Below are 24,043 nucleotides of genomic sequence, written 5' to 3' on the forward strand. Positions count from 1 at the left end.
ATTTTCCTTCAAGCAGCCATGTGGGTGTTCTTTGATCGCTGTTAAAACCATTGGAGATGACTTTATTTTTTTTTTTAATCCATTAGTGAGATGTTTTTCAGACTACTTTCTTGATGTGGGAGTTCCCCAGGGCTTCCACCCACTCTTAGTTCAGCCATCCTGGCGTGCACAGCAGCTATTTCCTGGCGGAACCTAGGAACCTGCTAATCTGTTCTGTTTGTCCTTCAGGTCCATCTTGACTGGCTTGTTCCCCCCAACTTCGGGTACAGCCTTCATCCTGGGCAAAGATATCCGCTCTGAGCTCAGTGCCATCAGGCAGAACCTGGGTGTATGTCCACAACACAACGTGCTGTTTGACTTGTGAGTAGCATCTGTGAGGCACAGAACTGGTGTTATCCAACAGGCGTTTGGGTTCTTAGGAATACAGTAGTGGGCTTTCAGCTTTGATGGTCATTTTTTTAATGTGTGCATGGTGTGACACAGTGGGGTGGTGTGAGATTGGTACAGGAACGTTTTGTTTACTAGCACGTTCCTATGTGCCTGTGAATGATCAGCAAGAGCCTACACTTTCATCTGTCATGTCTCGTAATAATCTATTCCACTGAACACAACTAGGCCAAGTGCTTTCCTGGTGCTTAGTGATTTGGGATGTTTGGGCTACTCTGTCAAGCGCCCTTAAAGGAGGATTATTTACATGGGTGGTGAATAGAGCCACACCCTGAAGTCGGGCCCAAGCAGAGCACTCCCAGTCTGTAGCTCCCTCCTGAGACCTCAGCCTTAAAAGATGTTTTTCTGAGCAAACATATGCCTGTGTAATGCTAATGTAAGCGATGAATCCCAGCATGATGCTTTCAACCGTTCCCTGAGGCTGCTCCTGTTCCGTAGGCTGACTGTGGAGGAGCACATCTGGTTCTATGCTCGGCTCAAAGGGCTGCCGGAAAAGAAGGTGAAAGAGGAGATGGAGCAGATGGCAACAGATGTTGGTTTGCCTCACAAATTGAAAGCTAGGACAAGCAGACTCTCTGGTAAGGTTCAGCTCTGTTACATTCCTTCCCTCCAGAAATGCTCTGTTGGCTTTCGTAGAGGCTGCATTGTGGACCTTGATTGGATCCTGTAATTAGATACAGACTGCTATACAGTTAAGCACGTAAGGAAATCAGTTGTTTATTAAGTACCTAATCAGTGTGTCTTAGTAAACTTTAAAATCTTGCACTGTCTCAAGCTATCTAATGGCCATAAAAAGTATCTCACTTTTTCTGAGTATTTTGTACTTGTTTCCATCATGATGTAGTCCAGCTGCACATGATATCTGTTCTTCTAAAGCTTATGAGTTTCATGAGTTTAGGTGAGAGTGGCTTAGACCATAATGTCCAAGTCCCTTGCTGTTTCCAAGCTGTATGTGCATTCCTTATGCTGACTCGTGCTTCTTCAGTTGGTGACTTGGAGTGTTCTTCTCATTGGTTCAAGAGGAGCTGGATTCCTGTATCATTCTGTACCAGATAGTTGAGAGACTGAGATACCTTTGTCTTACTCAACTATCAGTACAGACTGCACGTTTTGAGTTTGGGAAGGGAGAGCAGATGACCACAGTTGGCTTTAGTATTGAAGAGTGCAATGTAATTCCTCGCTTCTGCCTCTGGAACGCCTCCATGAGGTCTCATGGGGACCTAATTCTGCAGCTCAAGCTCTGGAGACCTGTGCTCCAGATCCCCAAATATGGTTTGGCCTCCAAGCCGGTGACTTGCTCAGCTTGTGCTGAGATAGATGATTCACTTACAGAAGGGCATGCAAGGCGTGGTTTCCTGCAGCAGGAGGAGAGTTACATCCACTGAGGGAAGACCACCCAGACCAATTATCCACTGTGGAGAAGCTGGTTGGGACCCTGAAGGCCTGAGACAGTAGCAGTACTTGTTCTTCTCAGTCTGCTTTATTTCAGAGAGCTCATTATCCACTGTGCTGCAAGTATTGCTGTTCCACTTGTCACTGCATCAGCCTGAACACCTCTTTCTTCTTGTGCCTGACAGGTGGCATGCAGAGGAAGCTCTCTGTTGCCTTAGCGTTTGTTGGTGGTTCCAAGGTTGTCATTCTGGATGAGCCTACAGCTGGGGTGGATCCTTATTCTCGCAGAGGGATATGGGAACTGCTTCTGAAGTATCGGCAAGGTAAGTACATGTCTTTTTCTTGACTCTTAATGAATGTGTTGTGGAAGGCAAAAGAAAATCAGTCCGTTTCATGACTGTTCTCAAAATAGCCACGTGTCTCTGCAAATCTATTGTTGCCTGCACTGAGGAATGAACAAAGATATGCAGGACAAGGTTGTTCTGATCTCTCACCTGTCCTCCTCCCTCATCCTATTCATCCTATTCATGTCAGAGCTCAGAACAAAGTTCTTTACTGGGTCATGAGGGCACTTAAAGTCTAAAAGTCACCCTTGGTGTTCAGCAGTGTTCTGTTCTGCTCTGTGCAGCCAGCCTTGCTGACATGAAATTAAACCTGCCTTTGCTGAGCACGACAAAGGTCAGCAGAATAAGCGCGTGACAGCAGTTGTGAACTTTTCCCATACTGCTAGTCTTGTTCAAAGGAGCCAAGCTTGTGGCATCAACCTCCCATCCAACTTCATGGCAAGATGCAGATGGCTGTGGCTTTGGCATGGGAACGTAGGTCTGTTTGACTTACAGCAACATCTTCCTTGGTGTCTTTCAGGTCGCACTATCATTCTCTCCACACACCACATGGATGAGGCAGACATTTTGGGGGACCGGATTGCCATCATTTCTCATGGCAAGCTCTGCTGTGTTGGCTCTTCTCTCTTCCTGAAGAACCACCTGGGAACAGGCTATTACTTGACCCTGGTCAAGAAGGATGTGGATTCCTCTCTGAGCTCCTGCAGAAACAGCAGCAGCACAGTGTCCTATCTGAAAAAGGTACAGCTTATGTTTATTTTTTCTTCTGCTTATGTTTATTTTTCCTTCATGAAATCTCAGGCCTATTAGAAGCAGCAGAAGTGTTACATATTTGATAGGTACTATGCCAGACCATGTCTGGTTAAATTGTTGCATGGGGTGTACATCTGCGCTGTAGTTTGTTTCAATGTCCGTGGTCCAAACCTGGTCGGAGGGATACAGAATAGATGAAGTGCATGCTTTTGTAACACTCACTTCTATACCTATGACCTCTTACTTTTATTTTAGCCCTTTGCAGTGGTACGTCACCGTCTGCAGCATCTAGTGGGCCTTGTTTTGATTAAACAGGAGGAAATAATGTTTGTCTTCTCTTTTGTGACCAGGATGACAGTGTTTCCCAGAGCAGCTCTGATGCTGGCCTTGGCAGTGACCATGAAAGTGACACACTTACAATAGGTGAGGCTTGAAAGAGAATTTAAGATTCAGTCCTAGTGCTGATGTTGCTCTACAGTTCAGCTTGGACAGCCGTCTTAACCTTGTGCCCCTATGTAGCTACAGTCTTGGGGCAATTATTAAATTTACAGAGATGGTATTTTTAAAGTTGTATATATTGGAATGTTTTTCTTGAGTGAGCCGTTTTGAATTCAAGCTCTCCTGAGAGTTAATAAGCAAAGATTATGTAGTTGCTAGGGCTGTAATGCTGGTGGACTGTACGTCAATGACTTGCAGATCTTCCAGTAGCATGTAAAAGCTCTCCCAAATTCTGCATGTAAAAAGTTATAGCTAGGCTTGGGTCCAGGCTTCCATCCATTGTTAAATGTGAAAAGAAACAAGACTTTCCATGGAAATGAGCTGCTTTTCAGAGATGTCCTCTTTTCCCTCCTTTCCTTCTGGCAAGATTTTTCAGACTGAACTCTTCTTTCCACGTAATGAGTAGTAACCAGAAGAAAACTGTCTTTTATGTTTGTTTTTTCTAGATGTCTCTGCAATTTCAAATCTCATTACAAAACATGTTTCTGAGGCCAGACTAGTGGAGGACATTGGCCATGAATTAACCTATGTCTTGCCATACAAGGCTGCTAAAGAGGGAGCTTTTGTGGAGCTGTTCCATGAAATTGATGACCGTCTTTCTGATCTTGGCATTTCCAGCTATGGCATCTCTGAAACTACCCTGGAAGAGGTTAGTGAGTTCTTCTATCTTAAACTAGGCAAAATGAATTGTGTCACGACTAAGAATGAGATGTAGTCTTACCTCTTCCTGTAAAAGTTTATTATGGAACAGGCTGCTTTGCGTTCCCCTCCAAAATGGATTGTCTTCTGCCCTGTTTAAGTGTGTGCTCATAGAGGGGTACCCTAAAAAATAGGTCTGTTTCTGAGACATGGGAAAGAGCTCAGGTTTGAGATGCACTGAGAACTGCCATTGGAAAGGGGGAACAGCTGGTATGTGGTAACAGGCTGGCTCCTGGAAACTGGAGAGAAGTCACAAAGTCCATGTCCCTGTCATGCAGGGGATAAACTATATCCTCTGTTTTCTTTTTGCACCTGTCAGTCTTTTGCTCTCTCATGGCATCTCCTGAAGCAGTCCCCATATTGTTGTTCCTTCTTTGATTTTTTTTTTTTTTCACTGACACTTACCATTGCTTTTCAGATCTTCCTGAAAGTGGCTGATGATAGTGGTGTGGATGCAGAAACCTCAGGTGGGTCTAGTTGTCACCTGCAGGAGTGACACATCCCCTGCAGGTGTGACAGACCCTGTTTGAGACTGAACAGGAGCTCTGGTGTGCTAGTATTTTTAATGATTTAAAATAGCTGTCTTAGTATACTTAATGCATGCTTTTATATACTGTAATCTTCAATTGACTAAGTGGTAGCATATTTATTTTGTAATAGTGAAGAATTTCTACTGTTTAAGTGTATTGAAAATTATTTGACTGACACAACTGTCTACTCTGAGGAACTCTTGACAGGGTCAGACCAAATGAGTTTCTGAGAGCGGATCACTGCACTAAGTGCTTATAACAACATTTCCTGATAAATGAGTGCTAGCAAATTGCACTTTTAGTCATATGCATATCAAGTGAGAATTTTATTATAATGCTGTTTCCCTGCCTACATGGAAAAAAAAAGTGTCCAGTGCACTAGAAGTTGTTTATGGAACATCACACAAGATATGATGCATAAAATATGACCCTTTGCAGAGTGAGGGTCTTGGTTTTACTTTTACCTGCACTGGAGTCACTCCAGATCAGCTCCTTGTTTTGCAAATAGAAGACATGTAAAATGAAAATGATATTACTGTGGTTTTTCTGGGGCTAATTGGAGATTACCTGAAGCAGTTCAGCTAACCATAACTGCATTATTTTCAGATGGGACATTGCCAGCCAGAAGGAACAGACGTGTGTTTGGAGATAGACAGAGCTGCCTTCGTCCATTTACAGAAGATGATGCATTTGATCCTAATGATTCAGACATAGATCCAGGTATTGCTGTGTCTTAAGCCTGTTCTTTTCTTGTGGATACTCTTTTCTGTTATAAATACTGCAGGTCTGAAGGCTGAGGCTGCAAAAGGCGTGGTGGCATATTTGCCTTTAGGAATAGTGAACAGTGCAGGATCCACAGCCTGTTCAGTCCTCTCATCAAGGCTCAGAGAGATAAGGGAGAAAATACATTCATGTAAATTTCCGTTATCTCTGCTCACCGTGCTCTTTCTTTTTTTTTTTGGATGGGTGAGAGTAGCTGCTCCAGCCATCACCTTTTGCCTCCAGCACAGAAGTACCCAGAGAGCATCTCTGAACTTCTGAATGAGGGTCATTTCTTCTTAGCAGAATCCAGAGAGACAGACCTTCTCAGTGGCATGGATGGGAAAGGCTCCTACCAAATGAAGGGCTGGAAGCTCACCCAGCAGCAGTTCATGGCTCTGTTGTGGAAGAGGATGCTTATTGCCAGGAGAAGCCGGAAGGGCTTCTTCGCCCAGGTGAGAGCACCCAACGTGAGCAGAGTCCCTCAGCAGGGACAGCTCTGCACTGTGTGTTGTAGTCTGAGTGGGTGGTAGGCTGAAAACCTCAAGGGAATGCAAATAACCAAAACTGGTCTTCAGTTGTGAACTGCACACTGCACCTGTGAACAAAAGGAGGCCTGTGCAAGTGAGAGGAATTGTGTGATAACCAGGTGGTTACAGTATTCTTGCACAGCGAGGATGCAGCTGAGGTTCAAATCTAAATTTGGCCTTGAGAGCAACATTTGCTGCTGAATCCCAAGTCAGTGCCCTGGTTAAATGCCAAGATAAGTCTTGCATTGGTGTCTATCACTGCTTTGGTGAAAACAGCGAAGACATTCCTGGGAAAATTTGAAAAAGTTGTAATCCAGTAATCCACTAAGTGATTCACATGTAACTTCTGATGCCTCTGGGAATATTTGCTTAAAAAGGGACTTGCTCTTTCCTTACACTTTCAGATTGTGCTGCCAGCTGTCTTTGTGTGTATTGCTCTCATGTTCAGCCTGATTGTTCCTCCTTTTGGGAAGTACCCCAGCCTGGAATTACAACCCTGGATGTACGATGAGCAGTACACTTTTATTAGGTACGTTTCTTGTGGCCTACAAATTCTGTTCTTTTCAGACTTGCGTTACTGAGTTCCTTAACAGGTTATTTAAATTTGGGGTTTGTGCTTATCTCAGAAGCACATTTTAAAGAGAGTACTGTTATTTTCTTCTTGGACCTTTAAATACCAACTCTGAACTACTGGCAAGGCCGTACCCCTTTTTGAATGGTGTTATGACTCTAGCAGTTCTGTGTACAGAGACTGGAAGTGTGTGTGTGCTCTAGGCCAAGCATTCTTCAAAGGCAAATCCCCATCCATTATCCTTTCACTGTGTTCTTGGCCTTGCTCTGCTGCTGCTTTTGCTGTGTGCCTGTTAACACACTGACCCAACAGTGGTTTTCTGCTGTACCCATAGCAATGATGCTCCTGAAGATGCAGGCACTCAGAAGCTTTTGGATGCCCTTCTTGATAAGCCTGGTTTTGGGACACGCTGTATGCAGGGACATTCCATCCCGTAAGTAGAACTCTGGTCTGGGAAGAGGAAGTCCACCCCCAGGTTCTGGTCACTAGTAGATTTAGTTGGCTTTAGGGAATTATAGTACTGTGTGGCCAGAGCAGGATTTAAGCCAGAAGAGTTGCAATTACATTCAGTTTTTCTCCTGAGAACCTTTTAAATAGTTGCCAGCCCTCAGCATGCTGAGGGAGTGAGGTTTGAGTGCAAGTCCTTGCTGATGGAGATGAAAAGGAGAGAGTGGTCTCTTCCCCCAGATTACTGTTTGGTCCTGAACATGGTAAAGAACCTGGTTACATTGCTCTGTGTTGTCGACTGTAGGTATTCCCTACAGAGTGTACATCAGTCTGATTTGGTTGTCTTTAGCCTGGAAGAACTGCAGCTGATGTTCATGGGATGATAGGGAGGGAGGCAAGGTGTCCAATATACTGGCTAGGGGTGGAAATTAAGCTGCATCCTTTTTAACAGACATGGGAGCTGCATTACTCCACCAATGGGCCATGGGGAGAAAGCTGCCCAGTGATGCTGCCGAGGGGAAAAATAGTCTTTTGGTGCCCCAAAGGCAGAAATGTCATTGAGGAAGTGAGTGTCTGCTGTGATCTTAGAATCATAGATTATCTTGAGTTGGAAGAGGCCCATGAGAATAGAGTCCAAGTACCTGCTCCTCACAGGGCTACTTAGAACTAAACCATATGACTAAGAGCATTGTCCTTGAACTCTGGACACTGTGCATGCTGGGACTGACTGAAATAAAGAACTTAATTATAATACAAAGAAGGGAGTGTCTGACACTACTCAGTGTTGGCCAGCCTCGGTCTCTTTGGCACTGGGATGTCTTAAAAGCTGCAGAGCCAGGTCTGTCACTCTGAGCTGTTTGTCTCAGTGAGGTCAAGCTCCTTTGAGAAACACTCTGCCTCTTCTGAGGACTGTGACGTTTGATCTTTAAATGGCTTGTAAGCAAAGGCCATCATAGTTGTTTTTAAAACTGCATTTTTCTTCCCTCTTTCCTGACACAGAGACACTCCTTGCACTGTGGGGCAGAAGGAATGGACCACTGCTTTGGTCCCAGAGTCAGTCCAGGACATCTTCTTGAAAGGCAACTGGAGCATGGAGAACCCTTCCCCATCTTGTGAGTGCAGCAATGAGAAGATCAAGAAGATGCTGCCTGTGTGCCCCCCTGGTGCAGGCGGGCTGCCACCGCCACAGGTAGGAGGGAGCTCAGTGGTACTGCAATCAGGAGCAGAGCGGCTGGGTGTGATTCTTGTGTGCAAAGCATTGCACAAGATTTGTTTGGCTCGGCGTCTGTGCTTTCTGACGAGTGTTTATCTGTGTTTTCACCGGTGGCACCAGCGAGAGCAAGACACTGCTGACATCCTCCAGAATCTGACAGGCCGCAATATATCAGACTACCTAGTGAAGACCTACGCGCAGATCATCGGGAAAAGGTAGCTGTTAAACACACTCTCTCCATTCCCTCCCCACCAAATGTTGCTTGCTCTATGGGGGGGGTGCATAGATCAGGCAAATAAGCCTGGGCAGCCCAAATTCTTCAGCAGTGAGCCAAATCCACTCAGCTCCTCACATTACCCTGATCCTCAACTCAAGTGGTGTTTTTGCTTTATTAGTGATGCTGTGTCCTGACCCTTGTAGGCACAGTATGGGAAAAGTCTGGGTACCAACCCTAGGGATTACTCTGCAGAGGAGTGGTGGGACATGTGACAGATGCAAGAGGCTGTTGCACTCTTTTCCCTGGCCGTGTGCCTGCAACAGTGATGGGTCTGTCTCTTCTCTTGTTCTACATATTATACATCAGCTCTCTTTTCTGTCTCTACAGCTTAAAGAATAAGGTCTGGGTGAATGAGTTCAGGTGAGTTACTGCCTTTTCTTTATCTTGTATGTGTCCACTAACCCTTGAGCACTGTGTTAAGCCTGACACATCCACCCCACTTTGCAGTTTGTTTTATGACTCTTAGCTGCCAGATGTTGAGGGAAGATGTTGAAGGATAAACTGGGAGACAACCCCAGAGTACTGAAAATCATATCTGCCTTATACAGATTGCAGTATTGGCTTGAAAAGATTTGCATGACCAGCCTGTTGGTATGCTGTCCTGGGAGGTGCTATCCTTCCAACCGAGGGCAGCAGGGAGATGTCCTGCTTTGTCTGCACTTGCAGGAGAGTATAACTGCATTTATTAAATGGGCAGCATGCTCAGCATTCATAATATGGGTATTTAACCCAAGAAAGAAAGAGCACAAGACACCATGGCTAAGCAGCCATGTAGGAAAATCAAAGTCATCCTTTCCTGTACTAGAGGAGACACTTGTGTTGGATGTAGTGCAGGAAGAGGAGGCATCTGGAGAGGGAGGAGGAGCGGTATTTTCTGGATGTCAGTGAACAGTCAGGTCTCAGCATCACTTTCTGTCTGAACTTTCAGGTATGGTGGCTTTTCCTTGGGAGCCAGCAGTTCCCTCGTGCTTCCTCCAAGCCATGAAGTCACCGATGCCATTAAACAGGTGAAGAAAATCTTTGAGCTAGCACAGGTGAGCAACCGTCCCCCATAAACCCGGGATGCACTAATATCACTCTTGTTTCTTGGGAAAGGACTTGGAAGCCATAAAACGAGGGGGGTGTGTATGTTAGCTGCGTCCAGTGGCTTCTCCCCACTGTCTCTGAACTGGGATCTCCCAGGCAGTTGTCTGGGAGTGGCAGGAGGCTGGGAGAGATGCTCAGCTGAAGTTTATGTAGCCCACATTGCTGATGTGGGTTCTGCCCAACACAGTTGCAAGCTGGTGGGGATTGCAGACACCTCTGAGTGTTTTGTGGCAGGACAGGCTGGGCTGTCTCAGGGAATTAACAAGGGGTTGCTGTCTTCTTTCAGTACCCTAGTTTAGCCCTCCTGTACTGAGTCTGCCTTGGCTCAGAAGAGAATTTGGGCCCTGGTTTTCCTCTGAGACTGCTTGCCTTGTGGGCTGCAATGTCTCTGAAGGTTGCCTGCAACCTTGTTTAATACATTTTATTGGGAAAAAAACAGGCGTGAGGCTGACCTCTTACCGATGAGACCCCAGAAAGGAAAGGGTGGAGGAAAGCTGAAGTCTCTCAGCCTTCTTACCACCTCCACCTTGGTGGATAGAGGCTTTTGAATGAGAAGAAATCTGTCAGAGCTGTGAAAAACGTTGTGTAACCCCTGCTAGACCCCAGGGCGTAAATAAGAATACTCTCAGAGGGGAAGTAACTGTCTTTTCTGTTTGCAGGGAAGTTCTGGAGATCGATTTCTCAACAGCTTGTCAAGTTTCATGAAAGGCCTGGATACAAAGAACAATGTGAAGGTAAATTAACCAATCCTCACTGCTGTGCCTGCTGTTTGAAGCTCTGGTGACCTGGTGTCACAGCAGTTTGCCATGGTCAACTGTGCAGAAGAGAGTTCCCTGTGGGAACATGAGTAGTTTGCATTCTCGTGTGGGTTTCCTCAAAATCTGTTTCTTCGAAGTCCTGAAAGGAGTTCAGTGCTGGATCATTGCTGTCTTCCAGCAGCCTTTTGTACTTACTGATTAAACCCTGTGTTCTGTCCCTGAGCGTGCTAGCTGGAAAGATGAGGAAAGAAATTGTATGGCCTGAATAGAGGAAGGGATGTTCTGCAGGGCTTAGGTGCCAGTTGGGTAGATGATGTACCTGGTGCCTTTCTGATGTCGATGTGGTCTCTCGCAGGTGTGGTTTAACAACAAGGGCTGGCATGCCATTGCATCCTTCCTGAATGTGATCAACAATGCCATCCTTCGAGCCAACCTGCAGCAGGGTGAAAACCCCAGTGCCTACGGGATCACTGCCTTCAATCACCCTCTGAACCTCACCAAGCAGCAGCTCTCTGAAGTAGCCCTGTAAGTCCTGATGTGAACATGGGTGGTTTTGGGCTCATCAGCTGCTGATTACTGGAAACAGGCAACATGGGAGGTTTAGCCTCGCTGGTAGACACTCAGTGGCCTGTGGCATTTAGGCTCTAACATGCAGGCCTTATTTTCTCTAGTCTGGGCAGCTGGCAACGTGTGCTGCTGAGAACTTGGTGTTGAACACCAATTCTGTGCCAACTTTCTCTGTCTCTGAGTCCCTGGTAGCTGCAGTTTCTAAGAACCAGTGTGATCTTCAGGTCTTCTGCCACTTAGGAAATTCCTCTCAGCCACCTTCAGAAACGTGTCTCACCATAAATATGGTCATTCTTTTGTCCCAAGGTGCCACCATTTGGCTAGGAATCATTGATAGATCCTGTTCAGTTTTACCCACTGTCTCAACCGGGGGGGGCACACAGTAATGTGCAGGGTTCACTTCCCTGAAGCATTGACTAGTCCACTCCTACCACTATCCAAGTCAGGACCTGTCTGCAGGTACATCTTCAAACCTGTAAAGCAGTGGCAGATGACACGCAGGTATCTCTGAACTTTAAAACAGCACCAAAAAAAAAAAAGATAAACCCCCAAAAAACCCCAAGAAATGCATTAGGTGGGAAACAAAATGGTGGTGATAAGGAAAGCAGAAAGCAGTGTATTACACTGAAGTTCTAACCAGTCTGCAGGTTGTGGTGTTGTCCTTGAGATGACAACAGGCTGTGTATATTCCCTTTGTTATATGGCTGGAGAAGAACTGTGCAATTAGGACAGCCTGGTGTGGTCATCCCTTACCCTGCAGAATAAGAACAGCAGAAGAAGCAGTTTCTGCTTTGCTCTGAATGAGCTGCTTCATTTCATCTCAAAGGAGCCAGCACCAGCATACAAGCATTTTGTTTTCTTCCCTTTTTTTTTTTTGTCCAGGATGACCACCTCTGTGGATGTCCTCGTCTCCATCTGTGTGATCTTTGCCATGTCCTTTGTTCCTGCCAGCTTTGTGGTTTTCCTTATTCAAGAACGTGTCAGCAAGGCTAAACACCTGCAGTTCATCAGTGGTGTGAAGCCTGTGATCTACTGGGTGGCCAACTTTGTCTGGGATATGGTAAGGCCTTTGAATGTGCTAAACTGTGCTCTCTTCTGTTTTTGCAGGGTGTCTTGCACTGAAGTGCAAAGTGCAGTTTGGGCCAGCAGGCACCACGTTATTTCAGTGAATAACCACTGTGACCATGACTTTTGCGTTCGCTCTCTTGGGGCAGTTGTTCACTTCAGTAGGGCAAGAAGCACAACAGAGGATGGGAGGACAACCACAGGCTCAGTCATCAGCATTTATTACGTCACGTTAAAGTAATTGCCCCAAAATGTTTGCTTGTGTAGCCCCTTGCTCTGCTTTGTCCAAAGCAGGTTTTTATAACGTGTCCAGAACCTCTGAGAGTCTACTGGCTACTTCTAGAGGGACCAAGAAATGTAAATTCATGTGTACTGAGTTGTAGTTCATACATATGACACTTCTAAGAGTCTCATATTGAAAAGAGCTTTGGGAACACAAAAGAGTTTTGAGAACTATTGGATTAGAGCAGGAAGGCGCCTTTTTTTGTCATTGGGAAAGAAATCTAAAGTCATGCTTTTCCCTTCAAGTGCAACTACATTGTTCCAGCCACATTAGTCGTCATCATCTTCATCTGCTTCCAACAGAAGTCCTATGTATCCTCCTCCAACTTGCCTGTGCTGGCTCTCCTTCTGTTTCTCTATGGGTAAGAGATTTCTCTTTAGAGAGTGACTGGGAAGGCTCTAAGACTCAGCAGGTGCTTACCTGATGCTGCTGCTTTTCTTTTTGCCAGGTGGTCCATCACCCCTCTCATGTATCCAGCCTCCTTCGTGTTCAAAATCCCCAGCACAGCATATGTTGTGCTGACCAGTGTGAATCTCTTCATTGGCATCAATGGCAGTGTGGCCACCTTTGTCCTGGAGCTCTTCACCAACAACGTACGTTTCCCCAGAAGCTCCTCACTGTCTTGTGCTGCTGCAATCTAGTTCCATGCTGGTGCCATGCTGCCTTTAGCAGCCAGTTCTCCAGAAAAGCTAGGCCGTGGCCTGTACCCAGTAGCTTTGGCAGCAGTTTAAACACAGGTTCTGGTGGAAGTGGGTTAAAGCCCAATTCAGCAATGTTCACAGAATGGTTAAGATGGGGAAGGACCTCCTGTGATTGTCTGGTCTGACCTCTGAGCAAGATCAACTACAGTACTTTGCTGAGGGCCATCAGATTTTACATTTCCAGGGATGGAGACTCCATAGTCCCTCTGGGCAACCTCTTTCATTTCTCAGTCTCACTCTTAGGGTAAAAAAAACCCACAAAAACAAAACAACAAAAACCCCCAACCAAACAGATGAAAACCAAACCAAACCAAAAACAAACAAAGAAATCCCTCAAACAGTTTTCTTATGTTCAGATGGAATTGTTTGTATGTTACTAATGAAGGGCAGTTTCCATCTACTAAGTCTGTTTAATCACTCAAACATTTAGTTGCCCTCAATTTTGCCTCCTGTGGTAGAAACCTCTCTAAATGTGTTGGGAACTGACACTCCTCCATTCAGTTTTTCAAAGCCAGATGCCTACTGGGGAAGGTGCAAGTTCCTCCCCTGCTTGTATACAACACGTCTTAGCCAGCCCCATTTGACCCACAGTGGTGTGAAGTGTTCCTTGTGGGAGGAAGCTCAGGAGACCCTGTGGGAGTTATTTGTTGATTATACCTCTTCCTGTGGGCATAAGGAGGCAAGGAACCTTGATGGTGGTTCCTTTTGTTACAAAGCCTGTTTCAGCTCAGTAAAAATAAGTACATGCTGGAAGATAAGTGTCTGGCAGAACAGGAACCCCTCCTCAGGCTGCTATCAGTTCAATCTGTGGGCTAAGCCAACTGGAAGACAACAAAGGAGAAGTCTTAGAGCCTCTAATATGGGATAGGGAGGAGCTGCCCACATCCACTGACATAACCAGTTTGTGCAAGCACAACTTCCCTGTCTCCTCAACCTGTAGCCCTTTTACATGTTTGCAGACAGTGCCTTTTAGACTGTGAGTGTTTGGAGAAATCTCTCCTTTTGTTGCAGTTTGCTTGTGTTAATAGAATCTTGAGCAACTCGACAACACTGACTGTTCAGAGCAGCCAAGGCACTGGCCCTTGCGAGAACATTTCTAATCCTTGAATTTTTGTGGAGTGCAGTGTTGAGGAAGGGAGGGAGGGGTCAGACATAACATGGGTCACCCTTGGCAGGTGGTGGCTGCTTTCTTCTCAGGTGGCTCACTGGCATTTGATTTTGTCTTAACAGAAGCTGAAGGACATCAATGACATTCTGAAGTCTGTCTTCCTCATCTTCCCCCACTTCTGCCTGGGGCGGGGACTCATTGACATGGTGAAAAACCAGGCCATGGCTGATGCTCTGGAGAGGTTTGGTGAGTGAAACTATGTATCACAGGGACAATGGCCTGAAAGGAACAGAGAAATCTCGAATCTGCTCTGGATGAGCTTCTCTAACTTTTCAGGAACTGAAAGGGCACAATTTGCAGCACAGATCTGATCAAAGGTGGCAAGTGTCCACAGCCATTCACTTTAGGTTGTTACAAGGACTGAAGAGAACCTGGCAGACAGAACCCCAGTGTTGTGAGTTAAGGAAATTAAATAAAAATGCATAAAGACAATTGTATGGAGAGGACCACTAGGCCAAGTGTGATGACTGGCTGAGGTTCTAGAAAGCTGGATTTTTTTTTTTCTGGCGTGCAGATGCCAGGCCTGAGTCATAGTCTTCCTGTGCTTCACTAACCTTTTGAAAAGGTGATCCAGCTCTTTGGCAGACTGAATTCTCTGGGCCTAAGTCCCAGCTTTGCTACAGTAAGAAATGTGTACACAGCCACAGCCGTCTCCTGTGTGGTCTATCCCTTCCCTCTTGCACCTGGCTGATCACCAGTTGTCCCAGTGCCCAACTTGGTGAACGCTGTGGGAAGAAATGCTAGCCCACTCCCCTTGCTCTGGAAAAGTGATTGTGTGTCTTGTCTCCTTTTGGCAGGAGAGAACCGTTTTGTGTCCCCTCTGTCATGGGACCTGGTGGGAAGGAACCTCTTTGCCATGGCAGTAGAGGGCGTTGTTTTTTTTCTCATCACAGTGCTCATCCAGTACAGGTTCTTCATAAAACCCAGGTAGGTTGTCCTCTCCACTGCTCCACGATGGGCAGGTGACGTTTTCATTGGTGTCCCTTGTGAAATGGGGAGAACGTTATCTGTGAAGGCCCTGTCATCTTCTGCTAAGCCTTTGTCACATTGTTCTCTCCAGGCCTGTCTATGCCAAGCTGCCTCCTGTGAATGATGAAGATGAGGATGTAACCAGAGAGAGGCAGAGGATAATTAGTGGAGGGGGACAGAGTGACATCTTGGAAATCAAGGAGCTAACCAAGGTGACAGAGAACTTCTGCATTCCTACTTGTTGACACAAAACTATGCAGTTCACCATGCCTTATCAGAGGAATTTAGTGGGGTCAAAATTGGATCAAGTATGGAGCGTTAAGTATGTATGGCTCTTGTGAGAGTTCTTTGACATTCTCCTTCTCATTCTTTTTTCTTCTGGTTTCAGATTTACAGAATGAAGCGAAAGCCAGCAGTTGATAGGATATGTGTTGGAATCCCCCCTGGAGAGGTAAGCTTATCTGTCAAATGCATTGTTTTGCTATTACTGCAGCATTTTAAGAGCCACAAGGCAGCACAGGGTAGAGTAAGGTCTAAACCCAGTGAATGTTCAAATTACATCAGAAGAAACTGGAAACGGAAGCAGTTTCTGATTCTGTGTATCTCTGCCTTTGAAGAAAATACTGAACTCTGTTTCTGGGACCAGAGGCCAAACTCCACTATCCAAGGTTTGGTATGGATACACTGTGGTGACAATGTACCAATGTGTCACCACGGTTCCTTCATTTTCCCAGCCTAAAGGTTTATACTTAGAATAAAAGCCTAGAAAACTTTTTTTGAAAATGCACGGAAGAGTCTCTCCAGCTGTCCTGAGGATCAAGTTTGCTCCTTCCCCTCTTGTCAGTGCTGAAAGTGATGCAGCTGAATCCCGTTCTCAAACACACTGTACTCTTTTATATCCCCAGTGCTTTGGACTCCTGGGAGTAAATGGTGCTGGCAAGTCATCCACTTTTAAGATGCTAACTGGTGATACAGATGTGACAGGAGGAGAAGCTTTCCTCAAAGGAAACAGGTGAAAGGCAATGCATCTTTTCTCTGCTTTGTGTGGAAGTAGGTCCTTTACTGCCTTCTCCTCCAGCTTTTGCAGCAGTTGTTCCACTTCCACATCTAAACTCACTTCCACTTTTTCCTTTTACAACTCCTGTCATCTGTTTCAGCCCTTGTTCAAGTCTGGTAAAATACTTCAGTGGCCTTAAGAAAATTGATTTAGTCTGGTAGTCACTTCTGAATACCTGCTCTTTCACATTTAAATGTCCTTTTTAAAAAAAAAAAAGAACTGGAAGAGTGGGAGAGAGAAAACGTGTCTTGGCTGAGATGGACTTTGAGGATCCTGTATTTTCATTAGTTCAGTGATTCCAAAACTGCTGTTTCACTTTCCTTCTGTTAACATCTAAAATAGCAGCATGTACTCCTGAAATCCTAACAAAGGGTTTTTTCTTCTACAGTATCCTCTCCAACATTCAAGAAGTCCATCAGAACATGGGCTACTGCCCACAATTTGATGCTGTTAATGAACTGCTGACAGGGCGAGAGCACCTGGAGTTCTTTGCTCTCCTGAGAGGTGTTCCAGAGAAAGAAGTCTGCAAGGTAAATGAAACGCCATAGAACTCACCCCAGTAACCAGTTTGCAAGTTGTTTTGTGTGCCCTCACTGCAAGACATAAAATGCCATGATGTGAAAGTGTTGAAGGTACTGTATGGTGAAATCTGCCCCCCTTCCCTTCAGAGCAATCCAAAAGTTTTGGTGTTTTTTCAGTGTTGCCTAGAGAAGTGTACTAAATGGAAGGGCAGATAATTTGGGTCCTGTGTTCTCATAGTGGAAGCCCTTCTCCACTGAATTACTTTCTTTAAGAATTTAAGGGCTGTGGAGTTGCATGTCTTGCAGAACCTCACCTGCTGTCAAGGGTTAGTTCTTCAAAGTCCCAGGAACCAAACTCTACAGCTTAACAGAAGCCTCATGCTGGCTGTTACAGCTTTCCAGTTGATTGTGCTTCATCATTGAAGTGCTGCTATTTCACCATTCAGACGTGGAGTTACACCAATGGTCTTTAGGCAATTAATCACAGCTGCCAGTACCATACAGCACTCTTCTCAGCACTGTTTCCTTGAGTTAACAGCAGTTTTCACTGTATGAGACCTGGGTGCTACAAAACAGGAACTGCTGAAGGTAGATGTTACATAGGGTGTGTCCAAGTAGCTTGAATCCCTTTGTAAGAGTAGGCATGATGGGTGAAAATTGCAAGCTCCTTCTAAGATTGCTGCTGAGTTCTTCTGTTTGATATTCCCACCAGCTCCCATAAAAAAAGGGACCCAGGTCTGCATATGATTTGAATAGTAGCTGGATCCCTTCCCCATTTAAGTCTGTAGGGCAACAGTGCCTGTCTACTGGCACCATTAGGGATACTCCTGAATAACAGACAGATCCCATCTGTCTGAAGGGCTAAGATGCACCACGGTGGGATTTGCTGTGTGTCAGTAGTGACCATGTCCCTGCTGTAAGCCCACAGGAGCAGGAAAGCTCTCTGAAGCTGGTGCTGCTAAGAGCACTAGACTGGTGGTTAATGTGGCTCAGCTGGTGTTAAACTCATGCTCACTGGCTGATCAGCTGCAGCCATTTGACTTTTCAGGGCTCCCAGGGACAGGATTGCACATATCCTGCTCTAGAGGTGAACAGGGTGCTTCAAAAGCCATATCCGTGCACATCATGTCCTCGGATGAATGGCCCTTCTAAAAACTGCTTTCAAAGCCAAAGCTCATAAGGAAAATCTCCTTGTGTGGATGTTGCTGTGCTTGATTCAAGATGGTGACGTGCTGTCTGTTGTAGGTTGGCGAGTGGGCAATTCGGAAGCTGGGCCTTGTGAAATATGGAGAGAAATACGCTGGGAATTACAGCGGGGGGAACAGACGCAAGCTCTCCACGGCCATTGCCCTCATTGGAGGGCCACCTGTGGTGTTCCTGGTGAGTCTGCAACCTTTGCTCATTAGCAGTTTTCTTGCAGAATAGAAAAACCGTCTTCAAACGAAGACTAGCTATTTCATGTCCAACTAATGTTTAACTACATCATTAATCACTTAAACATGAGCAAATAGCACATGGAAATAAATATTCCCTATGTAGGTGCAAGCTATAAAGTGCCTCCAGGCTTCTGTTTCTGGAAAATCACTGTGAAGTGGGGGTCTCAAACATGATGCCAAACCGTCAGCAGCTTCAAGATTTCTATGCCTACAAAAAACTACAGCCTTCTTGCTAGACATGAACAAATCTGACTGTGTTTTCAATAATCGACTGAAAATTGGAAATAAATATTTTACCATTCCCTAGATTAAAATTGAGGACAGACACTAGAATTACTGAAGCTCAGAGTGCATGAGAAAGTAGACTTGTGCTGTATTTAAACAAGCTAATTGGCTTCAACTTGTCTTAGAACTGGCTATTTCAACGTGCTGTAATTGCAGAATAAGCAGTACTTCTCAGTTCTGAAAAGGATGTGTTTGCTAATTTAAAATCTGGAGCACAAGTTATTTTCTCATTTTAGAAAACGAGTCAAACTTGCTTATTTTCAGTGTTTCCAGTATGCTTAATCAGAATGGACAGGTCATTTCATAGACGAGGTATTTGTCAGTGCAATGTAGCAGTGTAATCTGTTTTTTTGGTACACGTATTGCAGGATGAGCCAACGACAGGGATGGATCCCAAAGCACGTCGTTTCTTGTGGAACTGCGCCCTGAGTGTGATCAAGGAGGGGAGATCAGTGGTGCTCACATCTCACAGGTACGTGGCGGCCCACTTGTGTCGTACCCTGGCTTTTGCATCTGCCAGGGCTGGACGCTAAGCTCGGCTTGGCTGCTCTGCCCTTCGCTGCTGTTTGCAGTGCTAATGAAGTTACTCTTGCCTGCAGCATGGAAGAATGTGAAGCCCTGTGCACTCGAATGGCGATAATGGTCAATGGGCGGTTCAGGTGTCTGGGCAGCGTCCAGCATCTAAAGAACAGGTACCTGTTTTCTTTTCACTTACACCACAGAGTTGCCTGCATTTTTAGGGAGATACAGTCAGGCTTAATTCCTCGTGCAGCGTTCCCGTTGCTGTTCTGACTGTGGGAAATGCTGATGGATTTTAAGCTGCGCTTGTATTTCCGAAGCACTAAAGCCTTGTGCTGGTGTTCTTGTTTGCAGGTTTGGAGATGGTTACACCATAGTGGTGAGAATTGCAGGGGCAAACCCAGACCTGAAGCCTGTTGAGGAGTTCTTTGGGCATGCCTTCCCTGGAAGTGTCCTGAAGGAAAAGCATCGGAATATGCTGCAGTACCAGCTTCCTTCTTCACCATCCTCCCTGGCCAAAATATTCAGTATTCTCTCCCAGAACAAAAAGAGACTCCACATAGAAGACTACTCCGTTTCTCAGACAACACTTGACCAAGTAAGTTTTTAGTAGCCTGGATGCCAAAAGCTTCTTTGTGCAGAGGTAGGAATAAATCCACTAATTTACTGGACCTTTCTTTTAAGGGCATTTCAACAAAGTAGAGTAACAAATCCCAAGACTATTTCAGGATGCCCAGTGTTTAAAATGCCCCAAATTAATGAAAATCCAGGTGTGTGACATGCTCTTTTTTTCCTGTAGGTATTTGTCAATTTTGCTAAGGACCAAAGCGACGACGACCATAGCAAGGACCTGTCATTACACAAAAACCAGACTGTGGTAGACATTGCAATCCTTAATTCCTTCCTGCAAGATGAGAAGGTAAAAGAAAGTTGTGTGTGAGCCAATTTCATCAAAGAAATGATGAGCAGAATGCAAACTTCCTTTCCCTGGGATAGGATACTCCCAAAGAAGAAGCTAGAGGAAAAGAAACTGGACACTCTACTGATAACCATTCAATGCAATGCAATTCAATGCAATGAAAACAATTCCTTTACAGGGGCAGTGCCTCATGGAGTCGTCTTGTACTGTTTTCAAGTGAAAGACTTGAACTTAGCTCCTTACAGTATAACTCTGAAGCTGTGGTAAAGCACCCACTAGATGCTGTGGGCTTTAAACCATACTGTATCTTGTTCTGCACAGTATGTTTTTCTTAGGGTTGCTAAAATAATTCACTGAGGAGTCAGGGCCAGTGGTTACTTACAGGTATTCTAGACATGCATGTTTTAGTTTTTAGAACGTTCATGTCAGGAGTGGGAATTTGCTGGTGCTACATCCATTGCTGGCAATGAATGTACCAGAACAGTCAGTGGCAAGAAAAGTCACCACCAGTGTTGTAGCCTTAGATTGAGAAAACTTACCTGACCAGCTGCTTTTTCTAGACTGGTACAGATCAGTAGTGACAAATCTGAGGCCACAAAGCAGTACTGTGGAGGTGGGATGGCAAGAGATGGGCCATGATAACCATGTATCTTCATCAGCAAGTTGTGATATGCAGAACTGTGTACCCTCCAAATGCATATGATTGTCCCACCAGCATCACAATCAATAACACACTCTGACTAGGTATTTGTGTAGTTAAGTACTTTACTGTTCCTTTGAGGTACTGCAGCAGCTGCATGAATATCTAGTGGGAGGAAGTGGGTGAGAAGCAGACCTAGGGTTTGGACCACAGCAGCGAACTCAGTAGTTGTACAAGCTGCTAATGCCAAGAGCAAATTCTAAGTCATGAGCTGTCACTCAGATTTGTAGTATCTGCTCTTTAACCTCTCACAAGTTCCTGCCCGTTCCTCTTGTCCCATTGATGGGCACCCCCAAGCAGAGCCTGGTCCATCCTCTGACAGACATGGATGAGGTCCCCTCTCAGTGTCTCTTCTCAAGGCTGAACAGCCCCAGCTCCCTCAGCCTTTCCTCATAAGGAGATGCTCCAGTCCCTTCATTATCTCCACAGCCTCTGCTGGACCTGCTCCAGGAGCTTTCTCTTGTCCTGAGGAGCCCAGACCTGGACACAGCAGTGCAGATGTGCCTCACCAGGGCTGAGTAGAGGGGCAGGATCACCCCCTGACCTGCTGGTAATGCTCTTCCCAACGCACCCCAGGATCCAATTGCCCTTCTTGTCCCCCAGGACACACTGCTGGCTTAGGGACAGCTTGTCCACCAGAACCCCCAGGGCCTTCTTTGCAGAGCTGTTCTCCAGCAGATCAGCCCCAGGCTGTGATGGTGCCTGGGGCTGTTCCTCCTCAGGTGTAGATAAGCAAGAATAAGATGTAGAAAGACAAGTGGTAGATTTATAACTGAACAGTTTACTGTGGTGTTTCTAATAAGAAAAAAATACCCAAGCCAAACATACTGCTCGAAGATGTTAGTTTTTTATGTACACCTTTGTCTATAATTTGTCCCTTAGTATTATAAGGTAATTGCAGCTTATAAATCAGCTGGTAACATTTTATCTTCATTCTGCTGGAAGAGACCTTTCTCTTCACTGAAGTAATTACTTTTGACAACAATCCATTGAAGAGATCACTGAAGTCTTCACCAGTTACGTGATTCCAGTCCTTAACTGTAACATGTAATTCCTCTGAAAGAACACAGATAAAAAGTTTATTTTTCAAGACTAGAAAAGTCTGGTCCTCCTTTGCTGTAGTTTCCAGAAACTTCTGCCCCACTGAAGTCAAATCCAGGGTTCTCTCTTTGGAATCGCTCCAGTGTAAGCTTCCTCTGCATCCGGTCCTGTACCCAAGGATCAGCAGCGTATTCATTTTCTGACAGAGATGTCCAACAGTTTCCAGCATCTCTATTTGTCTTCGTTAGAACAATTCGTATCAGCTGCCTGTCTTCTAATGTCCATGTTCCTTCATCAGTTACTGTAGAGTCAGAAAGTTTACTCTGCAGCAGCTCCCGCCCTTGTGTGGCCAGCATGATGTCGCGGCTGCCCAGGCTGCAGCGCACGTCCTTGGCGCGCACCTCGATGAAAACCTCCTCCAGCGTCTGGTACCAGCGGCCCCAGGGCGTCCCACAGGGCACCGCCCCACCGCGCTCCTCGAACGGCGCCTATATGGGGCACGGCGGCTCCGGGGGGCACGGCTCGGCACACTTTACCTGCTCTTCAGAGCCTTTAAGGGGTACGAGGGGTCTCTCATCAAACTCACCTCCAGGCAGCCCATGGGCTTCGTCAGCTTCAACAGCCGCTCCGAGGCAGAGGCGGCGAAGAACGCTCTGAACGGCATCTGCTTCGACCCTGAGATCCCCCAGACAAAGTACAGGAAATAGTTTGTAAACCACAGGGACCGCTGCCCTCAGCCCCCCACAGCCCCCGCCCCGCCGACAGATTTTTTTTTTTTTTAAACAGTATTATTTATGACTTTAAATATGTAGGTAGCATAATTAGGGATTGAAAACACTGTCAGCTGATCTCTGTAGCCACACTATTCCTTCACATTATGCCCCAGTGCTATGCTCTCTTTCTGTCTATTTGGTGGATAGCTGCATTCATGATGGGGATGATGGAAGACTTCCTGAGGTGCAGGCTGATAGAAAACTTCTGTCTTCTTTAAGCTGACTTCTAGCCCAAAAAGCTCAGCAGCCTCAGCAAAGCAGGATGTTAAACACTGCAGAGCTGCTTCTGTGTGGGCAACAAGGGCGGCAGCATAAAGCAGCTCCCGGACAAGGTGGTTTAAGGTCTTGGTGTGGGCCTTCAGTTGCTTTAGGTTGAAAAGGCCTCCATCAGTACAGTATTGGATGTAGACACCGTCCTGATCCTCGAGGTCTGCCGTGGCCCTTTGGAGCATCCTGCTGGAAAAGAGTGTGAATAGGGTTGGAGTGAGAACGCAGCCTTGTTTCACACCATTGGTTATTAGAAAGGGCTCAGAAAGTGCATTGCCATGTCTGACTTGGCCGTGCTGATCCTCATGGAGTGAGATGATCATTTTAAGGAACTTGGGGGACATCCTAAATGTTCCAAAATCTGCCATAGACCTTTTCTGCTCACAGTATCGAAAGCCTTGGTGAGGTCAACAAAGGTGACATAGAGACCTTTGTTCTGTTCCCTGCACTTCTCTTGCAGTTGTCTTGAGAACAAACACCATGTCTGTGGTACTCCTGAAACCACACTGGCTTTCAGGTAGAATTCCTTCTGCTGTAGCGGGTATTAGTCTGTTCAAGAGTATTCTTGCCAGGAGTTTACCAGCAATGGAGAGCAGAGTAATACCACGGTAATTTGAACAGTCTGATTTCATTCCTTTCTTCTTATACAAAGTGATGATGACTGCATCACAAAGGTCTGATGGTAGTTTGCCTAGTTCTCAACAGCGCACTGCAAACTCGTGAAATTTAGCATGGAGTGCAAGGCCCCCATGTTTCCAGACTTCAGGTGGAATTCCATCAACCCCAGCTGCCTTGCCAGTTTTCACCTGCTGTATGGCCTTGAGGGTTTCTCCCATAGTAGGGGCAATATCCAATTCATTCTTCACGGGTTGTTGTGTAATGCACTGAATTGCTGAGTCTTGGGCTACATGGTTAGTACTGAAAAGAGTCTGAAAGTGTTCAGACCAAAGATTCAGAATGGAGGTTTTATCTGTCAGAAGCGTTTGGCCATCTGCGCTGAGTAGAGGGCTTTGTACCTGGTATGTAGGCCCATATGCTGTTTTCAGGGCCTCATAGAATCCTCTGTGATCACCCATATCTGCGCATAATTGAGTTTTTTCAGCTAGATCGATCCACCACTTGTTCTGGATGTCACGGAGTTTCTGTTGGAGCTTGCTGCATGCAAGACGAAAGGCTGCTTTTCTTACGTGACAGGATGGCAGTGCAAGGTGTGCTTTGTGAGCAGTTCTCTTCTTCCTCAACAATTCCTGGATCTCTTGATTGTTTTCATCAAACCAGTCCTTGTTCTTCTTGAAGGAGAACCCTAAGAATTCTTCAGAGGACTGCAGGATGCTACTTTTAATATGTTGCCAAAGTGTTTCAGGAGAGGGATCTATAGAATGATTATTGAGCCTAGTTTGAAGATTTGCCTTAAATCTGTCTCTTACTGTGGCTGTTTGAAGATTGTTAACTTGGAATCTCCTCCTTG

At 45.7% G+C, this 24,043-nt stretch overlaps 2 protein-coding genes across 3 annotated transcripts in view; one reads left to right on the forward strand and one right to left on the reverse strand.

Moving 5' to 3' along the window:
* Positions 1–20,822, forward strand: part of ABCA1 (ATP binding cassette subfamily A member 1) — a 90,248-nt gene extending 69,426 nt beyond the window's left edge. The window contains exons 20-50 of one of the 2 annotated variants that reach the window (XM_027714400.2): positions 229–360; positions 886–1,025; positions 2,025–2,162; positions 2,704–2,924; positions 3,287–3,359; positions 3,881–4,083; positions 4,552–4,600; positions 5,270–5,383; positions 5,726–5,877; positions 6,357–6,481; positions 6,858–6,956; positions 7,970–8,159; positions 8,304–8,398; positions 8,788–8,820; positions 9,389–9,494; positions 10,206–10,280; positions 10,660–10,829; positions 11,754–11,931; positions 12,465–12,580; positions 12,668–12,812; positions 14,151–14,274; positions 14,886–15,015; positions 15,149–15,269; positions 15,446–15,508; positions 15,963–16,069; positions 16,503–16,644; positions 17,881–18,015; positions 18,725–18,828; positions 18,956–19,048; positions 19,230–19,473; positions 19,675–20,822. In XM_027714400.2, the coding sequence (XP_027570201.1) occupies positions 229–360; positions 886–1,025; positions 2,025–2,162; positions 2,704–2,924; positions 3,287–3,359; positions 3,881–4,083; positions 4,552–4,600; positions 5,270–5,383; positions 5,726–5,877; positions 6,357–6,481; positions 6,858–6,956; positions 7,970–8,159; positions 8,304–8,398; positions 8,788–8,820; positions 9,389–9,494; positions 10,206–10,280; positions 10,660–10,829; positions 11,754–11,931; positions 12,465–12,580; positions 12,668–12,812; positions 14,151–14,274; positions 14,886–15,015; positions 15,149–15,269; positions 15,446–15,508; positions 15,963–16,069; positions 16,503–16,644; positions 17,881–18,015; positions 18,725–18,828; positions 18,956–19,048; positions 19,230–19,473; positions 19,675–19,815 (3,958 nt within the window). In that variant the 3' untranslated portion in view covers positions 19,816–20,822. The remainder of the gene's footprint in view (positions 1–228; positions 361–885; positions 1,026–2,024; positions 2,163–2,703; positions 2,925–3,286; positions 3,360–3,880; positions 4,084–4,551; positions 4,601–5,269; positions 5,384–5,725; positions 5,878–6,356; positions 6,482–6,857; positions 6,957–7,969; positions 8,160–8,303; positions 8,399–8,787; positions 8,821–9,388; positions 9,495–10,205; positions 10,281–10,659; positions 10,830–11,753; positions 11,932–12,464; positions 12,581–12,667; positions 12,813–14,150; positions 14,275–14,885; positions 15,016–15,148; positions 15,270–15,445; positions 15,509–15,962; positions 16,070–16,502; positions 16,645–17,880; positions 18,016–18,724; positions 18,829–18,955; positions 19,049–19,229; positions 19,474–19,674) is intronic. The other variant, XM_027714402.2, reaches the window with a different exon arrangement.
* A 711-nt stretch (positions 20,823–21,533) lies between these two features.
* On the reverse strand, positions 21,534–22,199 carry LOC113984430 (nudC domain-containing protein 2-like). The gene is made up of 2 exons (XM_039385853.1): positions 22,122–22,199; positions 21,534–22,023 (listed from the first exon to the last, which is right to left on the reverse strand). Exons 1-2 carry the CDS (start codon positions 22,197–22,199, stop codon positions 21,574–21,576), a joined length of 528 nt encoding a protein of 175 aa, XP_039241787.1. The 3' UTR covers positions 21,534–21,573.
* Positions 22,200–24,043: the final 1,844 nt, after the last annotated feature.

This window comes from Pipra filicauda, unplaced genomic scaffold (assembly GCF_003945595.2).
Source record: "Pipra filicauda isolate LSUMZ 115617 unplaced genomic scaffold, ASM394559v2 scaffold441_size551697_pilon, whole genome shotgun sequence".
Taxonomy (NCBI): Eukaryota; Metazoa; Chordata; class Aves; order Passeriformes; family Pipridae; genus Pipra; species Pipra filicauda.